The sequence below is a fragment of the Agelaius phoeniceus genome, chromosome 19, assembly GCF_051311805.1.
Source record: "Agelaius phoeniceus isolate bAgePho1 chromosome 19, bAgePho1.hap1, whole genome shotgun sequence".
Taxonomy (NCBI): Eukaryota; Metazoa; Chordata; class Aves; order Passeriformes; family Icteridae; genus Agelaius; species Agelaius phoeniceus.
Window position 1 is genome coordinate 941,114 of NC_135283.1, and position 16,786 is coordinate 957,899.

Here is a 16,786-nt window from a genome sequence, read left to right on the forward strand (position 1 = left end):
GGCACACGGCGTGTCTGCGACCGTCCGGGAGTGACCCGGGGGCGGTCACCGAGGGCTGCGGCCGGCTCTGCGGGACGGGCCGCGTGGGGAGCGGGCCGGGGCTCTGCACAGCCCGGCTCCGATCCCGGCCGCACTGGCGGTGGCGGTGACTGGGACGCGGACATGGACGGGCGGCGGGGGCGCGCGGGCGGGTGCGGGGGAGGCGCGCTCCCGCCGCTCGCCGCAGCACCGGGGACGCGCCCCCGCCGGCCGTGCTGCAGCGCGGGGCGGGGCCCGCCGTGACGGGCGTGGCAGCTGCCCAATCAGTGCGGCGCTGCGGGGTGACGAGAGCCAATGGGCGCCGAAGGGGCGGGGCGCGGCGCGGGGGCGGGCCGGCCCACGGCGTGCGGAGGTTGCTATGGCTGTGGCCGGAGAACGGCCGCGGCACGGGCCAATGGGAGCGCGCGAAGCCGCTGACGGACGCGGCTGCGGACCAATGGACGCGCGGCGCGCGGCGGCGGGGGCGGGCGGTGCGGCGGGGGGCGGCGGGGCCGGCGCGGCGCTAAAGGAGCGCGGCGGGCGCGGGGCGGAGCGGGCGCGGCGAAGCCGGCGGGCGGCGGGCGGGCGGCGGCCGGCGCTGCACAGGTGAGCCGGCGGGGCCAGCGGCGGGGCCGCGGCACCGGGAGGGGGGCGGCTCGGCGGGGCCCGCCCGCGGCGGGGGTGTGGCGGGGGCGGCGGGCCCGGCACACAAAGACCCCCTTGTTGGGCCGCCCGCCCGCCCGCCCGCGCCGCCCTCCCCCCCGCTGCCGGTGCCGGCCCCGGCCGCGAGAGGAGGGGGCCGTTCCCGGCCGTTTTCGGCCATTTTCTGCCTTCCCCGCGGGCCCCGGGCGGGGGGCGCGGGGCCGCGGCCGCTGCGGGCGCCGCTGGGCCGAGCCGCGGCCGCCTCTTTGTCCTTCGGGCCCGGCGAGCGGCAGCGCGGCCGCGGCCCCGGGGCGCTGCTCGGGCCCGGGGCTGCCCCGCCGGCCCTGCCCCGCCGCGCCCCCCGCCCCCCTTTTGTTCACAACGTGTCTGAGGTTTTTCTTTGGATTTTTTTTTTTTTTTTGCCTTTATTCGCACGTCGTCTGTTGGGAGTGCTGGATTCCTGCATGATAAATGTGCTCATTTGTGTGTTTCATTTGAATGCCATTGTTAGCGGAGCAGCCCTGGCTAGGGTGAGCTGCAGCTTGCCTTGCTTCTGCGGAGGGTCTTTTGTGCTGGGCTTTGTGGGGCTGGGAGCCCGGCTGGGAGAATGACCCTGAAGGTGTTTGTGCTCCCCGAGGTTTGGGTTTAGCTCAGAGCTGCTCTCCAGTCACTCACACCGCTGGTGTGTGACCGGTGCGTGCCCTCCTCTATGAATGCATTCATCTCCGTCTTCACCCTTTAATTCCCTTGGGTGCAATGATGGTTCATGTCGTTGTATGAGCTTTATTTGACCTTCAGGTTCCGGTGCCCCTTGGTGTGTAGAAGCGGAGTGCTGGCTGCCTCGGGCTGTGTCTCACCTGACACCGAGGGCCATTGGCACGCCGGGGTGGCACTGCCGTTCTAGGGCTTTGTTAGACCTTGGGCTGGAGCCTGGCACGGTGGGGACAGTCACCTTCCTCCCGCGGCTTTCGAAGCTCCTCTATTTCATCTGTCGCTTTCTCCAGCCAAATGGGGCATTCATTGGCATTCGTTGACTAAACCGTCAATTTCCTGGCGGAGGAGTCCAGCTATCGCTTAGAGGTGTGCCCTCGACGATTCCATCTTTGTTCATGGAAATTTTCTCTGAGAGGCTCTTCTAAAATACTTTAAATGTTGAGTCATCATCTCTTGATTTGAATTAAGCCATCTGTGCTAAGGGATCTGCTCCTCACACCTCTGAAGGGTTCAGTGACTTCAGGCTTGCTTCGCACTAAAGTTGGACAATGTAACAAATCTCTCTGCCTTAGCTGGAGACGCGATTATCCTGTTTAATTACACGTTCTTCTCGGGAGGGTTGGGTTGCAGAACTTCCATCAGGGCGCGTGCCATAGTGGGAAAGGTGACAAATGCAGTTTGGGAACCTCCCTGGCTTTGTTCCCAAGCTGGCCTTTGGGTTACCTGCTGGGAAAGGATTCCGTAGCCAATGTTCTTGGGGTTCTTCAGCAGGGAAGGTGGTGTGTGTTACAAACCAAGGCGTTTCAAGTCCTGAGGACCAGGGGTCGGGCTTTTCCTTGGTGCCCTGTGGGCAGTTGCAGCTGGATCTGGCAGCTCCAGGAATCCTGGCTGTGGTGGCAGGGGCCTCTCTTGGGTAGAGGCAGCCAGGTAAAATGAGTGTGCAGGGGCTCTTGTCAGTCAGTGGCTTTTCTCTCTGCTTCAAATTACCCGTGGAGCTGTTGGAAAATCCAGCATCATTCCTTGCAGTGTTTTGAGCCTGGAGGTAAACTTGAGATCTGGAGACATTTTTTGGAATATGGTGATGTCAGCACTCAGGACTGAGAACGGGAGCAGGCTGTGGAAATGCAAAGCTTTTCAGGGAGAATATGAGCAAGGTTTAGCTGCCTGGATGGCTTGCAGAAACCCCAAGTGTCCCAAGTTCTTTTCTGTAGCTGAAAATCCACATTTTTAAAACTCATCCTTGCCGCCTTTTGGTTTTTGCAGCAGAATCCACTGAGCAGATTTATGGGTTTGTATCTATCTCTGTATTTTTGTTTTTCACTGTTCCATCACCGCTGAGTTTAGTGCCAAGCTCCTGCTCTATTTGCTCTCATTCCTTATCTAAGCCCAGCACACAGGTGTGTGTTTCTTCCTGCCCACAGCTCTTGCTGTGATGGCTCTCCCTTGCTGCTGCACAGCTGGATCCCTGCTGGCTGCCCTGCCCTGGGTTTGGGTGGCACTTGACAGGTGACTGAGCTTTGTCTGCCCTGGGTTTGGGTGGCACTTGACAGGTGACTGAGCTTTGTCTGCCCTGGGTTTGGGTGGCTCTTGACAGGTGACTGAGCTTTTGTGTGGCTCAGGTGTGTGAGCAGCGTGTTGGTTGTGCAGCGGCTCCTCCAGGCTGGCAGCGATGCCTGGTGCTGCTTCTCCCAGGGCAGGAGCCGGTGCTGGAGCAGGAGCCGGTGCTGGAGCAGGAGCTGGTGCTGCATCACGGGCTCGTGAGGCTGTGTGTAACGTGCTCCTTGCTTCTCCCTCTGTGCCTGCAGGGTGACTGGGAGCAGAGCCCTTCTCGTGCCGGGATGGCGCAGAGGTCGGGCCAGGAGGATCCGGAGCGCTACCTCTTCGTGGACAGGGCTGTCATCTACAACCCTGCCACCCAGGCTGACTGGACTGCCAAGAAGCTGGTGTGGATCCCCTCGGAGCGCCATGGCTTCGAGGCAGCCAGCATCAAGGAGGAGAAGGGGGACGAGGTGTTGGTTGAACTGGCGGAGAACGGGAAGAAGGCGCTCGTCAACAAAGATGATGTTCAGAAGATGAATCCTCCCAAGTTCTCCAAAGTGGAAGACATGGCAGAATTAACCTGTTTAAATGAAGCCTCTGTATTGCATAATTTAAAGGATCGCTATTACTCTGGGCTCATCTATGTAAGTAGCAATTATGGGATCCATTCTGGGTGCTAATTCAGCTGACCTTACCTGATTGCCATTGCTGCTGTCAGAGTGGGTCTTGGCTTTGATTTTGACAGCCTAAATACTTTGTATCCCCAGCATTTGCATGAGTCCAAAGTCTTTTTCTGTGCTGTGTACAGGTCAAGAGCGCTGTCATAAAACAAATACTGCACTTCTGTGAGCATCTTTCAGCCACAGAGTGTGCCATGGCAGCTGGGGGGCCTCTGCTGTGCTGCTCCTTGGAGCACTTGCCTCGTGCTGAACTGATCCACTGAGCAGTGGCAAGTGGCTTCCTTGTGCTGAGGGAGGTGACAAACGCTCACTTTGCTGGATTGCTGAGGTTAACTGCTCATGTGAATGAGCACATCTCTTGTTTTAACTTGCTGCATGTTAAAAATGGCAATAAGAGGCTCTGCTGGTATTTAAAATATGAAGTTTGGGAGTACTGGGAGTGCAAAATGTCTTTTTGGAACTGAATATCAGCCTAGTGGCCAGGAAGGGATGTGTTCAAGTGCTTAAAATAAACCAATAAGATAAAGCTTGTTTTTTTCCAGTGGTTTTGAAGCACTGATTGAACATCTGGCTTATCAGCATCTTGCTCTGGAGCTGGGAATCACAGCGCCCTTGGTGCTGTGTCTGACCCTGCTCCTCCCTTGGGCTCTGTCCCAGGTCTGTGCCTGCAGTCAGGAGCAGCTCCTGCTCTCTTGGCAGGCTGGCTGCACAGGGACTTGTTGGGTCAGGGAGTCAGGAACAGCTACCAGGAGACTTTCTGTCTCAAAAGACACTGGAACATCTGCTTAAATGCTTGCTTCACTTTTTATAAACACTTAAAGCTTAAATCCACTTTATTTAGTCCTGATAGTTGGCTCATTTTCCCCTCCATCTGGGGATTAGGGGGTACATTTTTAGCTTGACCCTTGATAGTATTTGGACTTATTAAAAATTATGTACAACTACAAAGCGGTTTTTTGTATTTGTGTGTCTTTGTCAGCTTCCTCCTCCAAGGCCTTACACCAAGGTGCTCATAGCAGAGCTGGGTGAAAAATACTTCTGGAATGATTCCTGCAGAAGGAAACTAATTGCATAATTAATGGATTGAAAACAAAAAGTAAACAGGTTGATAGGTCAAAAGTTTCCAGTCTGTGTATCAATCCTAATTATGGCTGTTAGAAAATTCATTACAATTATTATAGCCCTATTTCATGATGGAGGTTAAAAAGCTGCAGGCCTTGAATGTCACAGCAAGCTCTAGTGCAGGGCCTGCTAAGGCAGGCCCAGGTGTTTGTGGGGTGCTGGCACACAGGGCACAGGGTGCCACTGTGGGTGTGACAGTCCCCCTTTGTGGGAGCCTGGCTGCTCATGCAAGTGGAGTTGGTGAGGCCCTGCAGGTGCCTGACCTTGTTCCCATCCCAAAGGGTTCATCCTGCTCTGCTGGGGCACACTGGAGCTTGTTCCTGGGCTGGGTGATGCTCTGCCAGGCCTGGGGTCAGTGCATGTGGAGTTTTGAGGTCCTGCAGGTGCCTGACCTTGTTCCCTTCCCAAAGAGCTCATCCTGCTCTGCTGGGGCACACTGGAGCTTGTTCCTTGGGTGATGCTCTGCCAGGCCTGGGGTCAGTGCATGTGGAGTTTTGAGGTCCTGCAGGTGCCTGACCTTGTTCCCATCCCAAAGGGTTCATCCTGCTCTGCTGGGGCAGGCTGGAGCTTGTCCCTGGGCTGGGTGATGCTCTGCCAGGCCTGGGGTCAGTGCATGTGGAGTTGGTGATCTCCTCGCCCAAGCTGGGAGAGCTTGGTTGGGCTGAGAAAGCTCCAGGCTTTGCTGAGTTACAGGGACACTGCTGGGGGATGCTGCTCTGCCCAAGAGCCCTGGTTCAGTGCAGCTGTAAGAATTGGCTCCTGGGCTGGAATGAAAGCTGGCTGACTTGGTGAAGGTGTGCAGAAGGGCCCTGTGGGGTGTGTGGAGGACTGGATGCTGCAGGGGTTCACAGCCAGGGGGACACTGCAGGAGCTCGAGCTGTTGGGGTTCTGTGGGGCACCCCTGAACTTCATGAAGGTGGCACTGCTGCTGCTGGCACAGCCCAGAGCCATTGCCCACATTCCTGTTTGCCTGGTGTAAGGGAAAGAGCCCAGCTGAGCTGAGCTCAAGTGAGTTCTGCTGCTTTGGCCGTGCTGACAGGAGCTGGTTAAAGCTCTGGTTGGATTTCCAGATTGTACTCCCATAATAACCAAATGAAAATTGTGTATTTTGGTGTTGGTCTCAAGCAGTTGAGCTGCAGGTGGTGAATCTGATCGGGTCTCCTGGAATTTCCCAACAGGCAGCGTGGAGTGTTGCCTTTCTAGGAAGTGAAAGATGCAGGAATGTGGAGTGAAGTAGACTGGACACACGTTTGCTTCCAGTCCCTAGAAAGGAAAGGAGCGAGCTTTGGGTGGCTGCAGTCATCTGGCTGTGATCTGTGTCCAGGAACAGGAGGCTGACTAAGGCCCACGGTGACCTGGGCACTGATGCTCCCTCCAAGAGTTTCATGTAACATCCAAGTAGGGGTGGCCAGCAGTTTCTGGAACTTGCAGCATCTCTGCTGCCTGCCAAGCGTGCTGATCTCAGGCTCTGAGCACCACTGCTGAGCTGGGGGAGGTGAACAGGGTGGAGAACATGGAAGGTCAGGGCTTGTCTGTGGTGGGGCTGCTTGGTCCTGTCCCTCTGGCTCTGCTCATGGCAGCACCTGGAAAGGAGCAGGACTTGTACAAGGATGCTGGGAAAGGTGGCTGGAGTGGCAGTTATGGTGATCCCAGTTTGATTTGGAGATGAAATAACTTGAATTGCTTGCTCCACTTTACCATCATCTGTTGCATGGGTTGCCACAAGGTTTATTTGGAGTTTTAGTGCTGGTTCTGTGAAGGTGCAGCCACCTACAGCAGGTAGTTCAGCTGTTTTTTCATTGTTCTACCTTTGCTTGGAGTTTTCACTTTCCTTGTGTTTCGTGGCTGAACTTCCCCAAATCCTGTGCTTTTTGAGGGATATCAATGTTTCTTACCTATCATTTGAGTCACTAATGCTCTAAATTGATCTTCATATCCTGCTGGAGTGGGTTTTGCTTCCTGTAAATGCTTGTGGACGTTGATTCTCCAGCTCAAAACTGAGCTGCTGGGGCTGCCCAGCTTTAATCCCGGCTTCAGGCTGCATTAGTGACATCCCTCAGCTGCAGATCAGGAGCTGGCTCACTGGGAGGGCACCCAGGAGGAATACCCACAGGCCTGGGAGGCCCTCTGAACATTGGGAATAAAGATGATTTTGCTCAGACTGGTTTTATGGGGCTTCCTGAATATCCTTATCCCATGAACTGAGCTCCAGGTGACTTTCTGGGGGTGTTGCTTTAAGAAAGGAGCAGTTCTGGTCAGAGGTTTTGGCTCACTGAGGTCTGCACCCTGGCTGAGGAAGCACCTTTATTCTTATAAGGCCTGCATGTAAAATGCCACTGTGGAGGCTTCTAGAGAGCAGCCCTAGAGCTTGGTTTCTGCTCAGGTTGAGTGTGCAGAATAAGATTTCATGGGGGAAGAAGCCTTTGAGTCAGAGAATGAAATGGAGAAATGCAATCCACTGGAAGGGTGGAGGGTGAGGGTCCCTCAGCCCTGCATGCTGCAATTTCAGGACCACACTTAATTCTTTGGCACAAGCTGTGATAGACATTAGGTGATGTTTTACCCAGCAATTTAAAACTCTTTTGATGGCAAGAAAGACTCTTTAATCCCACTTTGAAAAATGTATTTTAAATTTAGAAAAATGACCTTATGTACTTCTTGTGGACAGAAATATCCTGTCAAAGCCAGTGGGTCTCTCATGGCTGTGCAGGTTTGCCACAAGGCTCTGATTTTGCAGGGACTCCAGCACCTGGGTGTTAATGGTCTGACTGGTGAGTGCAGGTGAACGTGGAGCAGCCTGGGGTAAATGCACATTTCCCACTCGGTGGGTCAGGAATTTGGAGTCTGAATTTGCCTTTTCTGATGCTCTGGCAGGGCCACAAGTCTGGCTTGTGCACTCAGAAGTTCCCACTGCAGTGGGATGGGATGAAGGAATTGCTCACTCAAACACAGGGTGTAATTAAGCTGCAGTAAAACCCAAGGTATCCCAAATTCCATGTGCTTTACAGTGATTTATTTTAAGACCATTGCTGCTGCCACATCTGTGGTAGGCCCAGCTTTCCTGGATAAGCCCTTGCCCCCAGGTGCTTGTGTGGCTTTGTGATACCCCCAGAGATCATTGCAGCTTCTCCTTATCTGCTTCCTGCCCCGTTCAGCCAGAAGGGTTGAAATAACAGAATTTCTCACACGTGTGGCTCCATGCCAGTGTCCAGATGGTCCCTGCTGACTGCTGGGGGATTGGGGAGCCCTGGGGGGCTCAGGTACCCACGGTGTGTGTGCTGTGGGGTGAGTCAGGTTGGAGTTTTGCTGTTCTTGAGGAAGGACAGCAAAGCCTGGGGAAAGGCTTAGATTCAGCTTCAGAGTCCCCCAAGCTCCAGTGAACTGTGCATTATCTTCCCTGCTCACTCCCCCGTGGTTTTTTTTAAAGCCAAGACTTTTGAAAAAGCGTTGGGAGCTGTTTGTGTGAGGCTTTGAGTTCCTGGAAGCCTCCTGCTGGTTCTGCTCTCCTGGCACAGGGCTGCTGGGCTGTCTTTGCACCAGTGAAGTAGAAAACGTGCTCAGTGTTGTGCAAGTAAAGCACTGCAGCAGGTGTTTGTTGATAATTGCAACTGTTACCTCTGTAATGGGTCTGCAGCCCTGTTATTTCACTTCTGAATGTACTTTCTGTTTTATTGGAGTAGCAGAGGGAAGGAATGGGAGCTGTGGCACAGTCCCCAGCTCCAGAGCCTGCTGTGGGTGGCAGCTCTTACAGCCCTGCACTGGAGGAGCTCTCTTTAAGCTGTTCCTTCTGTTAAGCTGCTGCCTCCTGTGAGGCCTGAGTGTAACCTAGAACAATCTCTGCTATTATATAAGCACCTGTGTGCTAATTGCTTTAATTTTCCTGCTGGTCCAGTTGGGAATGTTTCACGTTGCTGAGTGGCAAAGATTGGTATTAAAAGAAACCTGCAAGAAATGGAGTTTGTTACTTAATTCTTTTCCCTACCACAAGTCAGTCACTGGATCTGATAACCCAGCACGTGGCAGAAGAGGTGCTGGGGTTCATTGGTGGAGCTGCTTTGGCACAAGAACCTTTTTTTTATGTTGATTCTGATTTTTGGAAGACTCATAAATGTGATCAAGTTGAGGGAGCTGTGTGCAGGGTTACAAGTGCCTGAGGAAGTGAATCAGGTAAGCAGAGGTATGAAAAGGGCTTGTTCTTGCCAAGCTGTGTTTCTGTAGGTAGGGTGGGTTAAGGTGTAAAAAGGAGCAGCAGTTTGCTCTGCTCTCTCCTGCGCAGGTGCTCAGGTGGCTGCACTGTGCCCAGGACACCCCTGCAGCCCTGAGCCTGGGCCAGAGCTGCTCAGGGCTGCCTGTGGGGCACTCAGGCTCTGACATGAGCTCTCCAGGAGCCTGCTGGGAGGATTTGAATTCCCCTGTGGCCCTGCTGCAAGCTGAGCTCATGTTTTAGCTCTGAGCAGTTGCAGGGGCAGTTTGAGGCCAGGCTGTGACCCTGAGTGTGTCTGTGTGAGAGGAGGAGCTGGCAGGGCAGGGCAGGGCTGGGGGTTCTCTCTGGACACATCACCTGAGGCTGTGAGTGTGGAAACTCTGCCCTGCTGAGCCTGTGCTCAGCCCCAGCTGTGCACAACATCCACAGATGAATTATCCATGGTGTGGGCTGAGCTTTTCCATTCCTGCCTGCTGGCTGTGTTGGGTTCCTTCCCTTTCCCACTCTCCTGCTGGGCTGCCCTCAGTAAACCTGAGGCTGTGATCCCCAGGCTCTCTGACCTGATCTTCCCAGGCTGATCCTTGCCCTTGTTGAGCACCCTTTGATTGCAGTGCTGTGCCCACCCCGGGGCACAGCCTCACCTTCATCCCCTTTGGGGCTGGGGAGTCCCTGCCCTTCTTTAAGCCTTGGCTTGGGTAATTTCAGGGAGAAAAGGTGAGAAGGTGTGAGAAAACCATGTCTAGCTCAGGGAACTCAGCTTGGAGTGTGAGTCTGTAACCTCAGGAGGTGAAAACCAGGCAAAGAAAATGCTCTGTTGGGACAATTTATCAACTGGAGAGTGAGCTCCACTCCTTTAGTTATGGGACAGTGCTTAAGGCATGCAGTGCTGGGCTGGGAATGGCTGCTTTCTGTTTCAGCTGATAATGAGAGCTGTCTAAATGCTTACTTACTTAATGGTTTATGTAGTGATAGAGTGGGTCTGTCACTTTCTGTATTTGAAGAGCTGCAGATAGATGTTGAGCCCGTGTTTGGGGTGATTGTTGGATCACCACACTGGTGGTTACAGTGCCCAGCTGTGCCTGCATGGTGCTGGTGTCCCTCAGTGCTGCTTTGAGGAGGCCTCTGCATGGCCTGGCAGAGGAGAGCTGCTTCCACCTGGGAATAACTCCCCCTGTTTGCCAGGCTGCAGGGATGGAGTGGGGTTTGAAACAGGCCAGTGCCAGGATCCTGAGCTCTGCAGGTCGGCACAGCTTACCAGAACCCAAATCACTGCGTGATGAACTACTGGATACAGGCTGGAAGCATCTGGAAACCTTCAAACTGCACATTTAGTGTCCTGGAGGGGAGCTTGTATAACCCAGCTCTCAGTCAGAGCTCTCCTTTAGTGCTTGTGTCTGGAGCCCTGCCTGCAGAGTGCATTCCAGGCTGTCCTGTGCTGGCTTGGTGCTGTGTGTTCCTGAGGCAGGAACAGGAATGTGTTCCAACAGCTGATCCATCAGCTCAAGGTGAATCAGCATCTTTGCTTGCCTTTCAATTCTTAATGTGCTCATCCACCTCTGTCAGCTGAAAATTGAATGAAGGCTGCAGGTTCTCCATCCAGCCTGGGCTGTACTGGAGCTCACCAGCTGATCCCAGCTCTCATTCCCACCTGACAATTCCATCAGAGTCCACAGCATAGAGTTCATTCAGTGGGTGTCCATTTGTTAAACAGATGTGTGTGTATTCCTGATAATTCCTCCTGGGGCTGCTCACCAGGAAGCTTTTTTGGGGGGTTTTAAGCAGTGTCTCCTTTTCATGTGTTTGGTTTCCATGCACAAAGGCCTTTCCTGCTTTTTTAGGCACGGTGATTCACTGTGAGACTTGCAGTTATAAAACAGCTGTGGAAGATTTTGGTACCATTTGCTCCCTCCCAATTAAATTTGGCTCATTAAAAGCATCCTTTCTGTGTTTCTGTGCCTGCCAAGCCATGAAGCCAGCCCACCAATATGTTCATATATTGCTTGCTGCAGTAGATGACAGTCAGGAAATTGGGAAAATTCAGTTCCATCTTCCTGTGAATAAATGAAGGCTGTGCAGGGTGGTGCTGGTTTGGGAAAGGTCTCATTTTGGAATTCTGCAGGGAAACAGCAGGAGAATTAAGTGGTAACACATTCAGGAAATCAGGGTGTTGGAGTTCAGGGTGCTGCATGCAAAGAGCTGCCATGGCACAGAGGGAATGGTCTGGGATAAAAACGGCTCCTTTAGATTAAGTTTCAAATAAATGAACCCCAGCACTAGCAAAATGTAGAATTTTGTGCTTCATAACTCCTAATTTGGGCCTGTTCAATACAGAGCTTCTTCAATTAACCCTTTTCAGTTGCCCAGGTATTTGTTGGCCTTCTCTGGTTTGGTTATGTTGGGCTTTGCTTATTCCATTCCTTCCAGGTCCATCAACTGCTGCTTCAGGAGATAGCTGGACAGGTTAGGTGTTATCAATAGAGGTTTGTTAAGTTTGTTTTCCTAGGTTATTAATTCTTGATGTAGCTAAAATAGTAACATTTACTCCATGTCTGTGCTGGGGAAATGAACTGAAGATGCCAAAGCAACTGGAGGGAGGAGAGAAGGATAATCTTCAAAGAACTGTTTTATCCCAGCACTTAAGATTTTTTTTTTTTTGGTAAATTATTTACCAGATCAATTTATTTATGTCTGGGCAAGGGCAGTGATTCTGGGGAAACACAAGAGCTTTCCTTTGGGAACATAAAATGCCAAAACAAAGTCAGAGTTCTGGATGAACCTGCAGAGAAGTTGAGGTGTTGTGTTGGGAAGGGGTCACCAGTGGAGGTGGGTTTGCAATAATTCCCTGAGAGCTCAGCCAGCCCCTGCCTTGGGAGCTCTGTCCTGGCTCAGGTGAGGAGCAGCAGCCCAAGAGGGCAATGGCCAGTCTGTGAGGATGAGGAAGAGCAGCCCAAGAGGGAAATGGCCAATCTGTGAGGATGAGGAGCAGCCCAGGAGGGAAATGGCCAATCTGTGAGGATGAGGAGGAGCAGTCCAAGAGGGAAATGGCCAATCTGTGAGGATGAGGAGGAGCAGCTCAGGAGGGAAATGGCCAATCTGTGAGGATGAGGAGCAGCAGCCCTGCAGGGAAATGGCCAATCTGTGAGGATGAGGAGCAGCAGCCCAGCAGGGAATGGCCAATCTGTGAGGATGAGGAGCAGCAGCCCAGCAGGGGAATGGCCAATCTGTGAGGATGAAGAGCACCAGCCCAGCAGGGGAATGGCCAATCTGTGAGGATGAGGAGCAGCAGCCCAGCAGGGAAATGGCCAATCTGTGAGGATGAGGAGCAGCAGCCCTGCAGGGGAATGGCCAATCTGTGAGGATGAGGAGCAGCAGCTCAAGAGGGAAATGGCCAATCTGTGAGGATGAGGAGGAGGAGCAGCCCAGGAGGGAAATGGCCCAACTGTGAGGATGAGGAGCAGCAGCCCAGCAGGGAATGGCCAATCTGTGAGGATGAGGAGCAGCCCAGGAGGGGAATGGCCAATCTGTGAGGATGAGGAGCAGCAGCTCAAGAGGGAAATGGCCAATCTGTGAGGATGAGGAGCAGCAGCTCAAGAGGGAAATGGCCAATCTGTGAGGATGAGGAGCAGCAGCCCAGCAGGGAAATGGCCAAACTCTGAGGCTCAGTGGGTGAGAGGCAGAGCAGGGTGAGCCTCCAGACCCCTCCTGGAGGGCAGAGCCCTGCTGGCCCCAGCACCCTGTGGTGCTTTGCACTGCTCAGGGCTGTGCTGGGACAGCTCTGGGGTGGACTCTGGCCCTGGGAGCTCCTCTCCCAGCTCTCAGCAGTGACCAGCTCCCTCCTGAGCTGTGCCTGCCCTGGAGGAGCACAGGGGAGGTGCTGCTCCCTGGCTCTGAGCTGGGCTTCTGTGCTGACATCTTCCTGCTTCTGGTTGCCCTCACTGGAAGGCTGGGCTGGAGCCAGGCTCGTGGCAGTTCTCAGAGCCTCAGTGTCACTGCTGGTGGTGGCAGAGGGATGTGGGTGACCTCAGCTGGGTGCTGGGAAGGGGTGCCTGTGCTGAGCAGTTAATTGGCTCCTTGCATGGCTGTAGAAGCTGTTAAAATACCTGTCCTGCCTTCCCTCCCTTCACCAGGAATGGGTTTGGGCAGGGAGGTGCTGCAGTTTCCAGCCAGCTCTGGGTGCCATTTGTCTGCAGCACTCTCCAGGTCAGTCAGGAGGGACAGTGGTAGGAAAGGAGCTGGGGAGGAGCTGCCCACCTGCCAAGAGCCCCATGTTATGTTGAGTTAATGACTGATAAGTTGTTCTTTATGCTTGGCTCGGTTGCCCTGATAAGATGTGTTTCCTTTCTCTTGAGAAATAAATACCTTGTTGGGGTGGTAAGGCCCTGCAGTTATCATCCAGCAGATCTGACCAAAGCAGAGGGAGTATTTTCCTGCAAGGACATAAGATGTCCCCATGTCAGCACACCTGGCTGAAAACCAAGTTCTTTTTCTTTGCTGATGGTGCTCCTGGACTCAGTTCAGAGAACACCTTCTGCCTGTCTTGCCAGAAGCTGCTGGAGGTGTAGAAAGGACAGGGGGGCACCTTTTCCTCCAGATCAAATCTTTTATACTTACAAAAGAAAAAAGAGGCAGATTGGGACTATCAGCTGCTGTGTTCATACCAATGCAGCAGAAATGCTTTTTGAAGTGGACAAGTGTTATATCCTGAGTGACCTGCTCAGTACTCTGGGCTCTCAACAGCTGTTAAAGCTTTCTGTTTGTGCTCCCCATCCCTTTTCTCCTCTCAACCTGCAGAGGTAAGAAATGTGGTTTTCCTGGCATTCAGGAGGGCATTTCCTATTTCTGCCAAACCTGGTCTCTCTTACTCCCTTCCTGAGCTGGTAAATATGGGAATTTCAGTAGTGACCAAAAGGAACTGAGCATGTGAGGAGACAGCAGTGAATGGATAGATCGGATATTCTGCTTTCTTCAGAGCAGTCAGTGAATGGAGAGATTGGATATTTTGCTTTCTTCAGAGCAGTCAGTGAATGGACAGATTGGATATTTTGCTTTCTTCAGAGCAGTCAGTGAATGGACAGATTGGATATTTTGCTTTCTTCAGAGCAGTCAGTGAATGGAGAGGTTGGATATTTTGCTTTCTTCAGAGCAGTCAGGTTTGGTTGCTGCTGGAAGGGCTGGGGCCCAGCAGATTCCTTGGGCAGGGAATACCCAGGAAGGGGGGAGCTGTGCTGTGTGCAGGGAGCAGTGTCAGAGCCTCTGATCCTGAGCCAGGCCAGGCTCCTCTGGCTTCCTCCTAACCCAGTGTCAGTGGCTGCCTGGGCTCCTTCTGCCAGGGCTGTTCTGTCATGATTCCTCAGGAATAACTGCAGGAATAACTTGGGGCATTTTGGCTGATCAGAAATGTCCCAGTGAAATCAGCAATGTCCAATTTGTGCTGGTTCCTTCATACTCTGCTTGTCCACTTCTGTGCAGTGTCAGCTCTGCAGGGAGGGTGTGAAACACCTGCAGGGCTGGGACAGGGGAGGGAATGAGCCCTCTGTGGGATGCAAAGGGCTGGTGGCAGGAAGGATGGACAGTTATGAGACAGGACAGCAAAGCAGAAATGATGGTGCTTTGACAGAGGCTCTTCCCTCATCTTGATTATTTACCAGAGCTATGGATATGATCAGTTCCTTCAAAGTGAAACTAACTTGGAATGCACATTTTACTGAAGGAGGTGAACATCAAAAGGTGTCCATAGAGCTGGAACTTGGCAAACGGAAGAGAGATTTAAATGTCTGTGGGAAAGAGATCAGATACTCCTCTTCAAATTTACCTAGCCTTATTATCTTTAAATTACTTTTTATGCAGGTAATTAAAGAGCCTTTTAAGAGAGCTAGAAACCAATAATTTGAATGTAGCATGTACTTTGAGTTGCTCTACAAAAAGCACCTCAATTTTGTGTTAAGATAAATATTCTAGAACCTGTGAAAAGCCTTTCTGTTCTTTATGACTTTATTTCAATACTGTTTACTAACAGAAATGTTTGTTATTTTCTTCTTTTCCCAGACCTATTCAGGGCTGTTCTGTGTAGTCATAAATCCTTACAAGAACCTCCCCATTTATTCAGAGAACATTATTGAGATGTACAGAGGGAAGAAGCGCCACGAGATGCCACCGCACATTTATGCCATCTCCGAGTCTGCCTACAGGTGCATGCTGCAAGGTAAGGAGCAAAGGGGTTGGACACTGCCTGGCCACTCCTCAGTGTCCCCACAGCTGGGGTTTGCCATGTGCAATCAGGGTTTTAAAGAGGGGAGAGAACCAGGTTGGTAACTCGCTGAGATGCACCAGCACAGCCGTGCTGCTCTGACCATTGCTGCTCTGGGAGTTGGGTCAGAAATACTTTGTTCCCCAGAAAAAAGAGCCAAGTTGCACGGCCAGAGATGTTGTGCACTGGCTCTGGATGAAGGAGGAGTGAAAGAGTGGGGTTGAAAAGGCAGTGCTGTAAAAGTGTTGGTGTTTGGCAGCTGCCAAATAATCCGAGGTGACAATGGAACAATGGGGGTTTGAGTTCAAAAAGGGGTCAGGGAAATATTGAACCTGGAGGAATTTCTTTTTCTCCTAACTGATGTGTGTCTTGTAGCAGAATAGAGTGAGTTCATGGAGGGCTCATGGTTTGAATTTTGGCTTTAAGGCTGTGCTGGACAAACATGAAAACCGAATCTGATGTGACAGAAACGAGCCTGTGCTGTTCAACTCGCACAGTTGCATTTCTGCCACGGGATTTTGGGAGCACAGCTCATTCCAGTACTGATTCGTATTTAGGGGGCTGCTGGAGGTGTGGGGACAGCAGCATGGTGTGTGTGTAACCAGGAGCCAGCCCTGCACACCTTGCTGTGTGCTGTGCTGTGGCTGAGTTTGGGCTGGAAGGAGGGGAAGAGCTGTTGGACCTACTTCAGCCAAACTGAGGGAAAGCTGCTTCTGCTGCCAGGTTAAACCATTTAAATGTTAACTTCTGGTTTTTTAGGCTCTTTAAATACATCACACAAGTCTTTGTTTCTTGAATTGTGACTTTGTCTTCAGGGCTGCTTAATAATCAACTGCAGGTTGCTGAGTGTCCTTTCACCTCAGCAGGGCTGTGCCAGCAGAGAGGTGATGCAGGGACAGGCAGGGGGAGAGCAGCAAATTGGGGCCACCAGGAGTTGTTCTGCTTCCCAGTGGATGCCTGGCCTCTGTTTTCGTGTGTTTTTGTGAAAGAAACTCTGACTTCTCGACCAGAGCAACAGCCTCTAACAGCTCAGATCAGAGCACCCCTAATAAGTGCATGTGGAATAATGGCAGGGCAAACCTTAAGATTTATTTTAAGGAGTTTATTGCAGCAGTCTCAAGTGGATTGTGATTAAATGCTTCCCAGTCTGAAAGCACTTCTTGAAATGGTCTCATGAATGCACTGAAATGTCCTTGAGCCAAATGTCCTCTAATAAAGTAAGTCAATGTCAGCAGTCACCACACTCCGGCTGCTCCATATATTTGCTCACATACCCTGCTGGAACTCATTTGTATCTCTGGAGATCTTGCTACATGCACAAATGTTACTATTTTTGGAAGGTGGAATTAAAAAAAAATGCACATGGTGATGTATGTTTGGTTACAGTCCTCTTTTCTTTCCTTCTGATGCATGGAGGTTTATATTTTGGATTGAATCTCTCTGTGCTTGCTTTGATAGCCTGAGTTCTCATCTGAACTAATGAAGGCATAGCTTGGACTAAGAGTAGATGAAACCCATGCAATGGGATCCATTATTTAGGGAATAACTTGTTTAAGGGTAACTAAATCTGTGTTTCTAGTGCCCTTCACCTGTATGGAGCCACTCCCTGTTTGTTTTAGG

At 52.1% G+C, this 16,786-nt stretch overlaps 1 protein-coding gene across 4 annotated transcripts in view; it reads left to right on the plus strand.

Moving 5' to 3' along the window:
- The first annotated feature begins 515 nt into the window (after positions 1-515).
- Positions 516-16,786, plus strand: part of MYH10 (myosin heavy chain 10) — a 90,773-nt gene continuing 74,502 nt past the window's right edge. For 2 of the 4 annotated variants that reach the window (XM_077188324.1, XM_077188325.1), the window contains exons 1-3: positions 516-624; positions 3,180-3,557; positions 14,965-15,121. In XM_077188324.1, the coding sequence (XP_077044439.1) occupies positions 3,213-3,557; positions 14,965-15,121 (502 nt within the window). In that variant the 5' untranslated portion in view covers positions 516-624; positions 3,180-3,212. The remainder of the gene's footprint in view (positions 625-3,179; positions 3,558-14,964; positions 15,122-16,786) is intronic. The other 2 variants (XM_054645090.2, XM_077188326.1) reach the window with 1 other exon arrangement.